The following is a 12,906-nucleotide window of genomic DNA, read 5'->3' as shown; positions in this document are numbered from 1 at the left end:
GCGCAACTGAATTACCGTACTCAGATTTTTAGTATCCTACAAATTTGAGGCAATATCATTGGGTAAAACACAAGTTAGAATCCTTACATGTTCAGCCTTGTTATAACCGTTTGTTTTTTTTTAAGTCATGTAAAATGTCTGTCAAGATGAAACATAAAAAAGCTGTTGATGTCAGAAAAAAAAAAAGAAAATCGGAGGTCATAAGCCATTAAAGCCAGGGTAAAATTCTAGTTAATTGACTTCTTGCTATCTCAGAAAGGGTTTAGGTTAGGAAAATGAAACTTTCAGAGATGAGTCTACAGGCTAAAGTATGTCCCGGAAAGATATTTTGAAGTAGCCACCTCCACTCCTTCTCCCTCTAGAGGGCCCTCAAATGTGCCTACATGACAGGTCTATACCTATTGAAATTTTGACAAAACAACATTTTACCTTAATTTTCAGTAAACCGTTGCTTTTTCTCTGCCTTTTAGTTCTGAAAATGCAATTCCTGTTACTTGAGTAGAATAATGAGCCATATCAATGTTTTTTTTTCAAAATTTAGGAAATGTATTTGCATATCTTCAAAACCTTATAAAATGGAATTGAGCAAAGTTATGAAGCTGAAAACAATTTTGCTGTACTTCAATTAAGCAGAAGATCTATTTTGCAAGGTTTCACTTTTATAACACACATATTTTTAAAGGTCATCAAAGGTCAGGGCCCTGAAGAGGGAGAAGGAGTGGAGGTAGTTGCTTCAAAATAACTTCCCGGGACATACTTTAGTCTGTAGGTTCATCCCTAAAAGTTTCATTTTCCTAACCTAAACCATTTCTGAGATAGCAAGAAGTCAATTAACTAGAATTTAATTAAGTCAATTAAGCTAGAAATATTTCTCCTATTTCAATGTCTGTTAAAGGGGGTTTCCTTCACCCTGTCACTGTCTAAGGGTCTAAGCATCCCCCTGCAGCTAGTTGGTTTCCGATCATTTTTGAATCGTAAAAAAGGACTAGAACTCTCAATTTCGAATCGAATGAGCATCCTCCGGAGCTTCTACGGCCATGAGGCGGAGGTGGGAATGAGGAAGGGGCACTCCTGCAATTCGGCGTTAAAGTCTGCTCATTTTGGGGTTTAATGTTGCTCTTTACTTTCATAGTAACAGCATGGACCAGAAATATTCACAGAAATCATGAGAAATTAAATATAAATTTCATACTTTCGATGTACATGACATACATGACAGTTTTGATGTACATGTAGGACATGACATTGGAGTAGAAGTAAAGAATAAAATTAAACTCCATAATGATCAGAATTCATTCCGTATGAGGGGACTGGATAATCGCCTAAACGATTTAATGGGGGGAGGGATAAACACCTAGACTTGTACAAAGTGACTTAGCGAAGAGAACCCCATTAACATACATAAAAAGGTAGAAATAAATCTGGCTTTAATGGTTTGTAACGTCCGAGTTTCTTATGTTTTTGTTACAACAAAACAGCTTTTTTTATCCTTCTTGACAGGCATTTATATTATGACTTTAAGAAACAAAAAATCCAACAAGGTTGGACATGCAAAGATTCTAAACTGTGTTTTACCCAATGACATTGCCTCATATTTGTAGAACACTGAAAAACTGAGTACGGTGGTTCAGTAGAAAGGCGATTCAGTTGCACGAAGGTCCAGTTGCTGCGCGATGGTTCAGTTAAATTGGCTCGTTTCAGGAGGGTCCAGTTACATGAAGGCTCAATTGCACGGGGGTCCAGTTGCTTAGGGTTCAGTTATACACTGGGTCAGTTGCAATTGAACTGAGCGATATTCGCAGTAACATTATAACATAAGCAGCCTTGAAAGAGGAATCACTTGGGTCATGTCTGTATCCAGGGAGGGGGTGGCTACGCAATTTGAATACCGCCTCCCTTAAAAAACTGCGCTGATTCGTACATATGTAACAAAAAATGTAAACGAGTTTTTGCCTACAAAGCCCTTGATAAATATACAAAGTGTACTTATGTATTATAGCGACCCCACTCAAGAAGCTTGATATGATCTGTCTGCGTAACTCTTTTGTCTGTCTGCATTCGGAGACAATTAGCTTTGAAAGAATGAGATAAACTACTATATGGGTAAATTTTAACTAAATATTTAATATATAGAGTTGGTATTTCGGTTAGGTATTTAAAATAACGCGTTCTTCACGGCCCTTTTTCCATAATTCTTTGCTGTAATTTTGTTAAAGTATTATATGTTCGTCATTTTCTTGTATATTTCATTAGGATCGACCTAACTTACTTCTTGAGTGGGGTTGCTATAATATATAAGTACCCTCGTCTTTTTGTATACCACTCCACAGAATTTTCCTGCTCACTCCCCACCCTTCCCCCTAACAAAATTCTTGGGTATGACCCTGCAAACGATGCTTCTCTTATGTTATTGAAGTGCTTAATTCGTAATGAGAATCTTGGCGGAAGATTAACCTAGATGTGTTACAAGTGTTCTAGAGTATGGAGAGGGTGGTTATAGAAACTTGCTAACACCTTCACCATTCCTTACCCACATTCCAAGATAGTGGAAGCACAATCAATTTAAGCTCTTACCATGCTTTCAATACCTTTAGCTCGAAAACTGTGTTAGGTAATTTTATGGCCTAGTCACCAACAAGATGCCACCCTTTAATTCAGGTAGGCTACACAGATTTGAAACATTTCTTTCCGAGCTTCCATGCTTGAAAAATCACGGCAAATAAAAAGGTACGATTATAACTTACCAAATCTGGCAGCAAAAGAAAAGCCAATTGTTCCTAAGAAAAGTAAACACCATCTTACAGAAAACATTGTTCAAGTATTACTTGTGCTTAGTTTGAAAACGGAGGACGAACTAAAAGTTTTGTTAAACAAATCTTGTTATACTATGCTTGTGCCACGGATCTAAATTAGCGCAGTTCTACCCGGTCAATACCCTAGTGATTTGGGTATTTACTAACATATACTATTTATCTTTGCTAATTTTACTCCCCTGTTTAGTTATCAGGTTTTTAGGCTTAGGTGGCCTAATTCGTGGAAAAGTTAGTAGGCTTATGCTGTTTTCTTTCTTAACCAAATGATTGGTTTTAAAATGAAAACAAAAGTAAACGATTTCAGAAATAGCATGATCTTTGCGACACGTGCTGAAACATTTCGAGTGAATAGGGGTAGTAATTTTTAATAAAAACACACAAATAAAGTAAATAGGGAACAAGATTATATTTTGGAAGTTGCATGAGCCATTGTGGGGGCAGTCCAACTATCCAAAATTTCTTGCGGTTAACAATTACGAGTTTTTAATTTCAAATTTGATGGGAGGCCTGAAAAACATTTCTCTAGTTGTGCCACTTAAGATAGTACAGCATTGGTAAAGTTACCTGCAGGCAAAAGTCAGCCCACTCAAAATTTAAGTTACAAAATCAAACAGCTCGTGGTAACGAACTGTAAGTAAGGAGCAACCCGGCTCTATAGTAACCAAAACTAAAAAACAGAATCTTGATATCAATAGATAGGCTAAATAAAAAAAAGTCGGCTAATTATGTTGCTTTCAAATACACAAGTTTCATTAAGTTTAGTCTTACCCATCAACGGCTACGAGTCTGAGAAAATTTGCCTGATTTTCAAAAAAAGGAAAACTAAGTGTCATATAATCTTACTGAGAATCAAAACATCAGATTCAGTGTATCAGAGAATTCTACTATAAGGATTTCAAGCTCCTATCTGAAAAAACGCAGAATTTTGTACTTTTTTGCCAGAAGAAAGATCACGGATGCGTGTTTATTTGTTTCTTTTTTTAGATGTGATCGTATTAAGCCTAGAATGTCGGAAGAGGGCTTATTCGTGTTGATTTAGTCTTCTCGTTTTTGATTTAGTTGATCATGAAAGTCGTCTCCAACTTAAATTAATTCACTGACCTGTGTTAATTCAATTACCATTCTTTCAAAACACAATGATACGGATATAATTTATTACGATCTACTGACCTAGATTCAGTGGTTGTGTTAACATATCGGCTGTGTAATTGATAGCCGCTGACGTCATAGCAGTGACTATTTTTGAATGCACCTAAATTTGACTGGATTTGGATAATTTGAATACAGCAATGTCCACTAAAGATAAGTGAACTTTCGATTTACTGATCATTATGGTACAGTTTCAGAAGGGAGATTTGGCAACAACTCAGTTCAAGGGATATCCCCTCTGGCCAGTGCGGATTGCTAGCATTAAAAACCAAGAGAAGTCTACACCAAAATTCGTTGTATTTTGCTACGGATCCCATGACTTTCAGACTGTGGTGGAAGCAAATCTTCTCTCTTACGAAAATAATTATCTGAAAGCTTCGAAAAGTACACTTAAGGGCGTCAATCATGCTTTCCGCGAGTGTGAATCTTCTCCTGATATTTATTTTCAGTTTCTGAAAAAGTCAGTTAGGAAAACCCCGGATACTGATTTAACTGCTTCGAGCAAAACGTCTGAGCTTCCAAGTCAGCTTACTTTAGCACAAAATGAAGCAGTAAAGCTTAAGGCTGGCCTAGCCAAAGAAATTGAGAAAAAGTTCAGGAAAAAAGTGCTTCCATGGCAGGAGCAGAAGGCTCCTATCAGCAAGCCGCTCTAAACCCTGAACCGACGATTACGAAGAGGAGCGTTTGCTTGGTTCCTTTTTTTTTGGAGTGAAACAGGACCCTGGAGCTGACCAGGGTACTACTGTTCTGGATATAGCAAAGAAAATGGGTGTAATTGTTCAGAAAGAACAGGTGTTGCCGTGAACTGCTTTAGACTTCCGAATGCTACGGTGAATATCCAGACACCTACGCCTGTTGCACCAGTTTTAGTTAAATTCGTGACTAAAGATATGTTGTACACTGTTTTCAAAGCGAAATCAAAGCTGGCAAAATCGGGTATATTCATCACTGAATATCTGACGAAAATGAGAAAAGTGATTCTCGAAGGTGCTAGAGACAGATATGGTGTAAGGAACGTCTGGACTTACCGTGGCCGTATTTATAAACGTGAGCAATGTGATATCCACCCAATGTGCATCTACTCGCTTTTTGACACCCTATTGCTTTTAATAAAGGTTGATTATTTGTGTTTATTTGTATTACTTTTTTTTTCGTATTCAGTTGCTTTATTATTTATGCTCTATTATTTTTGTTTATATTTATCGCGGGTAAGAAAGTTAGTTTACTTCTTTATTAATGATGAAGGATTTTTGTTCATTGAGTAGATTTATGTCTAATCCGCTCCGTGTTGAAGATCATTTGGAGGTGCAAATTGGACGGGACGATTTGCTTATTATTGATTCAAAGCCTCTTCGTGAAAGTTCTTACATATTACCGTCACAAGTTAGTTCAGATATGTCGCTGTGTCTTTGCTCGTAGAATTGCCACCTTGCTACAGGATATTTAGACGTTGTGCAATTAATTGAGAAATCTTCTTTATAATTTGATATTAAGGGTGTTCGTGAAACTTTTTTGAGTGCCGACCAATCTCTCTCGGCCTATTATTTTCCAGGATATAATTTTGAGATGACGAATCGATCAGCTATGAACCGAGGAGGCCTGGAATTTTTGATTAAAAAGAATATGAGGTATAGGGTGAGGGATGATTTGGGTATGTGAATAGAAGGTAAGTTTCAAAGTTTTTGTTTAAAATTGGAAATTGAAAGAAATTTTGTTTTTTAGTTAGCATGGTGTTTAAGCCGCCCAGCGCTCGCTTGGATGAGTTTGTCACAGGCTTTGATGAGTTGATGTGGTTGGTTTCGTCTACAAGAATGTTTTTTTTTTGTATGGGGGATTTTAATCTTTTAGAACTTTCAGGTGATAATTTGGATTTTTTAATTTACGGTTTCGAATGATCTTTACCTTTTAACTTGTGTACCTACCCGACTTTCTAGACATTCTTCTACCCTAATTGATAACATTTTCGTGGGACATAGTTATTTGAGTCAAAGCTGTTCTGATGTGATCGTATATAAAGGCTTTTATCATCTCCCAGTAATTGCTCATGTGATGTGTCTCAGATATAGACGTATCCAGTAAACGAAAATGCTGAAATATGAACTAAAAAGGCAGAATGAAAGGCTAAAAAGAACTTTGCCATGGAGTTGAGTTGCATTAAGTGGGACTCTGTCCTTGATATTTCAGGTGATTCTTCTATAGCTTATGACCATTCATGTCAATTGTTCATGTCCCTTGCGACTTGTAGAGCAAAAGAAGGATGACCCCCGCAAGCCATGGATTACAAAGGAAATAATATATATGATAAACAATAGAAACTTATTATATGAGCAGAATCTTAATAGTCAGGATGACGCAGACATTACAGAATTCAAAGGAGTGAGAAATAAGGAGAATAGTAAGAGAAGGCAAATAAAGAAGAAGTACTTTGAGGAGAGGTTTTCTGATAATAAAGGAGCTTAATGGCAAGTTATCAGTGAGTTCATGGAAAATCAGAAAAATAGCCAGTCGCCTTGCATTGATATTAACGGAAGTTCTATGAGTGATAAAAATATAGTTGCGATTCATTTTGGTCAGTTTTATTCCCAAATTGGATTCTCTGTTCAAGAGAGTGCAAGATGTGACAGGGAAAATGTTCTCAGTGAGGAATTCGAGGACTCTCATGGTGACAGAGTTGAGTTACAGTTTGAAAAGTGTGCAAATGACGAAGTTATTAAGATAGTGAAAAACATAAAATCGGATTCTGCTGGGTAGATGGGGTGAATCTTAGAACTTAAAGCTATTATGACGTATATACTATCATGTATCCTACATAATATCAACCTGTCCCTGAAACAGGGACCTTTCCGGAAGTGCTGAAAAAAGCTAAAGTTATCCCGCTTTATAAAGGGGGTGCCAGGTCAGATGCCGGTAATTAGAGACCGATTTCGACGCTGCCTCTATTTTCAAAATTTTTTGAAAAGATGATTTATCGTCGTCTATATTAAGTTTTAAACTTGCTCTTTACTTTAGTTTGAAAACCTGATCTATTTGTTTGATTACATTTTATGAAACTGTAAAGTTATATGAATAAAACTCTTGGTAACGCAGAAAAAACGATCAATATTTCAACGATCTCTGCTTAGATTTTGATGGGTAATCAGACAGTTCATGGCAACGAACTGTAAGTAAGGATCGATCCGGCTCAAAAATAACCAAATCTCTAAAAACGGAATTTTGGTACCAATAGATATATGAAAAGAATTGGCTTGTTATGCTGATTCCAAATATATAAATTTGGTCGGACCAATTAAACATTAAGTTTGGTCGGACCCATCAAAAGCTACGAGCCTGAGAAAATTTGTTCTATTTTCGAAAAAAAGAGGGAAAGACCCCTTGAAGTCATAGAATTTTAATGAAAATCACACCATCAGATTCAGCGTATCAAAGAACCCTGCTGCAGAGGTTTCAAGCTCATATCTACAAAAACTTGGAATTTTGTAGTTTTTACCAGAAAAAAATATTACAGATGCGTGTTTTTTTTTCTTTCAGGCTGATCTTATCGACCCAGTGGACCTAGATCATCAGCAGAGGGCCCATTCTAACGGAAATGAAAAATTCTAGTGTCCTTTTTAGGTAGCTTGAAATTGGAGGGCAACTAGACCCCCTTCCACGCCACAAAATTTTGAGATAGTTTTTTGGTCAGCATAGTTGAAAGGCCCAATAACTATGTCTTTGGAGATAAAATTACCCCCTACAACCCCTGGTGACATGTTTTTAAATGACAAGATTTTCTTATTGTTTTATTTGTTATTGGGAAGTATGCATACATTTTTCGGGTGTTGAGGGGATGACGAATTTTCTGCTGGGAGAATTTTCCATGGGTAGGGAAGTTTTCAGGGGGTCAACTTTTCAGAGGAAATTGTACACTGGGGGAATTTGCCAGAATTCACGTACAAAATTTCTTTATACGTCTTGCTTTTTCTTTACGGATTAAATTTTACGCGTGAAGATGTTAGGGGTAATTTTTTAAGTTTTAATGTTGCTCCTTACCTTCAGTTGAAAAAGCCCGTTTTTTCTTTATTTATTGAAGCCTAGAGAAAAACATTTTTCTAAAGGCAATGGCAAAAGTATGTCAATTAAAGTAAAAGTATATAAAAATTAAAAAAGTAAGTAATTACAAAAAATACACAAAACAATAGCCTGCTTACAAAAACTAAGATATAAACTCCAAGTTTTCAGTTCTTTTGAACAATGCCGAAGCGTTGGACAGATATTTTTCAACAATATCGACAGTTTTGAACTTAGTTATCAAACACCAAAATATTTAATGCCTTTAGACTCAGTGTTTTTAAAAAGTAACGCATTACCAAAGTAGTTTGTTCAAAGTAAAACATTAAAAATAAGGTTAATAAAGTAAAATATTTTTTTAGATCAATATTTTTAATTTAATTTTGAATACTAAAAGCCAGTATATTTGACACCTTTTTCATAACTGTGAAAAATGGAACGTTTTTCAAAGTGACAACTATATAAATACAATCACTCCTGAAAAAAATTATAATAAAACACAAAAAACGTATCCGTTAAAGGAGAAAATACAGAAATTCCCAGCATTCCGTTCAGGAGAAACATTTCCGGTTATAGTGGCTTCATTTATAAGCTTATGGGTACTCTTGCAATGCAAGCAAAAGTTGACTGCATATTTTTACTGACATTGCCCCTTTTTAAGCTGTTTTCCTTGTCTTTTCTATAATAATACGAACTTTTTTATGTGCTAATATCTGCACTAATTACTAATAAACAAATATATATTAATAAAAAGTGGATTCTTTTATTGAATGTTGTCAATAGTTAGGCTCTTACACTTTCGTCATTGACAAGCATCGTTATTTGCTTACCATTCATTACTATGAAGAATTTTTTTTTGTTACTCCAACCAAATCATATAGAAAAAAATGTTTGTGGAAAACTGGAAAGGGGTCATTCAGTCACAGATTAGAACTTTATTTTCTTTATTGAGAGTCAAAATCTATTGGCCGGCAGTACACAAATGGGGCAACACACGATTTTTCCATGTTTTTCCCTATTTTGCTCTCTTTTCTTTGGTTTCCTTATAATTACTTTATAGTCCCTAATTTCCAGGGGATATCCTGGCCCTCCTACCGGCACCCATGCATTCCCCTAAGCTTTTCCTATAAGTTTCAACTTATTTTCCAATTCTGTTCCTAAGAAATTGCATGTGTACCATTTTGGCAACCTGGACGCACTTAATATCTTTAGATATACTTCTATAGCAGTAGTAGTAGCAGCATTAGCAGTAGCATTACTAGTATCACATTATGTATGGCAGAAATTGCAAAGTAAAATGTATGGCTTATACAGGAATAGCATCGACTTTATTGTCATTTGGATTAACAGCACACACGACCTTTGACTCTGAAAGCAGGGCTGTACCCAGGGTTTCCGTTCGAGGGAGTACAAAAAATTCTTCTCGTGAACTTAGTCTAACGTTCAAAGTGAAGACCGTCAGTCCACCCCTTGCGAACAATGGCACGTCAACTAGGCGTACTTTCATATTTTTAAGGGACTTTTTTTTGACAGTATCGGATTAGGAAACCAAGTACTAAAGTATTTATGTACATAATATATCTACAGAGGCGACCAAGAGTTTTTGTCAAATAAACTAACTACCTACAAAATCTAAACGACGATTTTTCTTCCGTGCAAAAATGTCTATGATTTTTTGTGGCAGACATCAATGTCTATATGGTTGGCAAGCAGGGCTAAACCATTCAGCCTTTTTTGTCCCGTTGAATTTCTTAGCCAGGTTTTTAACCTTCCAGGTTTATAACCTTCGTTGAATTTCCTAGCCAGGTTTTAAGTGTAGAGAAGCTTCTTTCTGGAGTAGCAGTACTGATAGGCAACGTTGCAAGGAGAGTCAATAGAAGAAAAATATTGTCAGATATTGGAAAAGTATATGCAATATCTGGAGTCCAAGGACTCTTTAGCAGACGAAGTTTGAGCGCTTTATCAAGTGACGACGATTTGTGGACAAACCGTCCGACGACGTTTGGAACCAAATAAGATTGGGTAATAGAGCGTTGTGAAGTGACTGTATCGAGTGGACTGGAATATGAATCAATTTCAGTGTTCTCAAGTTTAACCTGAGCACTAGCAACCGCTTCCGTGGTATTCAAACCCGCAGGTGCAGATGAACAATTCACAGGCGACCCGTCAACGTCACTATTAGAAATAACTAACCTTGTTCACTTGGGTGCAAAAAACCATGTTATATCACATTTCCTTTTCATTTTTCGAATCGTTCTTCACTTAGCAAAGTCGGATACTAAATTGACAAAACAAACTGTCTTGTGACCCCTTTATATTTCTTGTTTAGTTCCGCAACGTATGACCCCCTGAATGCAATAGAGTAGTGATTATCAAGGTTACTGTTTGCAAAAATTAGTTTATTCGAATTTTTGTTAGTTTTGTACGATTCAAAAAAAATATTTCGGGGTGAGGGTCATACCAGGTAGCCCCCTTCCCCCTGGGTACGGCCTTTCTTGAAAGTTCTATTCTTGTCATATTTAATTTCTAGCATAAGACCTAGTTCAAACAAAGCCTTAGAATTAGCTCAATAGGATGTTTTCCCACATGACAAAGCACCGATATTACCCCAGTATGGCCTACAAAATGTGGATCAGATACTGCTGTCCATTGTAAATCCAAACTTGCCATTTGGAGAGAAAACTTTAGTTGTTGGAGGTGATTTCCAACAATATTTACCAGTTCAACTCCGAAGCAACCGCAGCAAAACATTTTAATTTTCAATAAAAAAAAGTCATCTTTGAAAGAATTTCAAACAGATTTACTTAGAAAAAAAAATATGCGGGTCGATCCTGAACAGGAAGCATTTGCAAAATACATCCTGAGCCTGAAAAATGGAAATCTTCCCAAAATTACTTTATTGAAATGAAATAACTGAAAGAAGCAGTTTCCAGTGGTAAATTAATTGAGGATGTATTTGGAGAATATATTTCTACTGAAACTTTCAATTCAAGGAAATATCGCGTAATTTTAGCTTTGATCAAGAAAGGAGTTAGTAAAACAAATGCAAAATTGTCCATCACCTCCCAGGAGAACAAAATCTTACGAGAGTTATAATTCTGTAAAAGAAAAAGCAAAATGAGGAATTGAATTCATCCAGAATCCCTCAATTTAATTGATACTGCAGATTTGCCACCCCATGACATTAAAATAAAGAAAAAGATACTAGTTATATTTTTGTGTACCTTAGATATTTCAGGAGGGGTGTGTAATAGAGCCTGCCTTATTGTTACTGAAATATTTAACAACATAATTAAGGCGAATATAATTACTGGGGATAAATCAGGAAGCGGAGTTCATATTTCTCGAGTTACGCTCGACTCTAGTAAAGGTCAATTTGGATGCACTGTTCAACAACATCAATTTCTACTTCGACCTGTTTTTCAAATGACTATACAGAACTTTTGAATTTATTGACGTTGCTATTCTCCAGCACCTTCTGATCCGGATTACTAGTCCTATTTAGGCCAGCCTTGTCTTAAATCAATGGGAATCGAGCCCGTATGTGAGTCCGAAATTTGTAGCATTGGTTCTTCCCTACAAGGCACTTCGTCGCCAGGCCCTGATGATATTCCTACTAAGGTCATCTAGTTCATTTTACCAGCAATTGTCTCACCCTACACTGAGCTCGTTTAAGCTTCTTCTGATCTCGGTCAAGGAGCAATACTTCAAATTACAGACCAATCCCTCTCCTGTCAGTATTCAGCAAGATTTTTGAAAAGGCCATGTTTTCTAAACTCAAAGCCTTCCTTCATGCGAAAGAGTTTCTTCATGACTTTCAATTAGGGTTTCGTACCAGTTACTCGACTAAGCATACGTGTGCTTCATTCCTTAGTTTCATTCACTGACCATTAGACTCTGGTTTAATCCCAAATGCTCCTTTTTTGGACGTAAAGAAGGCGTTCGATGCCATAACACATGACATTCTTCTAATAAAATTTGGCTACATAGGAGTGCAAGAAATCGCTCAATCTTAGTTCCATTTATATGAGTCAAATATGAAGATTTTTACTGGCGAGAACTCTCTAAATGTCTTTAAGGCTGAAAATGGAGTACCCAATGATCTATCCTCGCCCCAATGCTTTATTCGATTTATATCAATGATCTTTTTTCTGCAATAAAGATGTGTGTTCCAAAGTTCTGTTGGTGTGCTATCACCCCACCCCTGTTGGGGAACCAAGGCTACAGTCAAACTCCGACGACAGCATAGTTGCCTTCGCTGATTAAAGTACGTTAAATACAGTGGGATTTGACCAAGGTTCACTGGAGAAAATCTATTGGGGAAAGTTCTTTCATGATTTGATCTTGTCTTTACATTTCCAAGTCTAAGTTTTTGGATTTTTCTAGAATTTTTTTCCGAGTATTCGTATGTTACATATGTCACATGGTAGGCTACTCTCCTTTCATCTGAAAGTGGCTATTTCCGATTCCTTGGAATCCTTCTTGATGAGAATCTGTCTTACAAATTCCTCATTAATGCTTTAAAGTGGAAGATTGCCAGAAATCTTTGCATATTAAGTAAGCTGAAGCACGCATTTTTTGGATCTATCTGACGTCTTCTTTTCTTTATTTTGATTCAGTCATATATTTCTTATTGTCCTATCGTTTGGATGCCTACTTTTCAGTCAAACTTACGGAGTTTAACTTCTCTTGAGAGAGTCAGACTAGTAGGAAAACCTGCAAATCCATTTGCTGTTAAACCCTCTTAAATCTCCGTTCGGTTTATGTCCTTGCATGTGCTTAGTTTACTTTTGAATGGTTACATGGAACTTTTCCAGTTATATTTCAGCTTCCTATTTTTGAATCTGAACGCTCCTCATATTACCTGCAATGTTTCGATAATATAAGAGTCGTTGCC

The 12,906-nt window shown here is 36.4% G+C and overlaps 2 protein-coding genes across 2 annotated transcripts in view; one reads left to right on the top strand and one right to left on the bottom strand.

The window, feature by feature from the left end:
* Nucleotides 1–2,946, bottom strand: part of LOC136031223 (protein takeout-like) — a 37,160-nt gene extending 34,214 nt beyond the window's left edge. Inside the window, exon 1 of the mRNA XM_065710621.1 lies at nt 2,745–2,946. Coding sequence (XP_065566693.1) covers nt 2,745–2,811 — 67 coding nt within the window. The 5' untranslated portion in view covers nt 2,812–2,946. The remainder of the gene's footprint in view (nt 1–2,744) is intronic.
* A 1,198-nt stretch (nt 2,947–4,144) lies between these two features.
* LOC136030800 (hepatoma-derived growth factor-related protein 2-like) lies at nt 4,145–4,615 on the top strand. Its single transcript, XM_065709848.1, has one exon. The coding sequence runs from the start codon at nt 4,145–4,147 to the stop codon at nt 4,613–4,615; it is 471 nt and encodes a 156-aa protein (XP_065565920.1).
* Nucleotides 4,616–12,906: the final 8,291 nt, after the last annotated feature.

Source organism: Artemia franciscana, chromosome 9 (genome assembly GCF_032884065.1).
Source record: "Artemia franciscana chromosome 9, ASM3288406v1, whole genome shotgun sequence".
NCBI lineage: Eukaryota > Metazoa > Arthropoda > Branchiopoda > Anostraca > Artemiidae > Artemia > Artemia franciscana.
The sequence above is the reverse complement of the archived record's forward strand: the minus strand, read 5'-3'. Positions and strand labels throughout refer to the sequence as shown.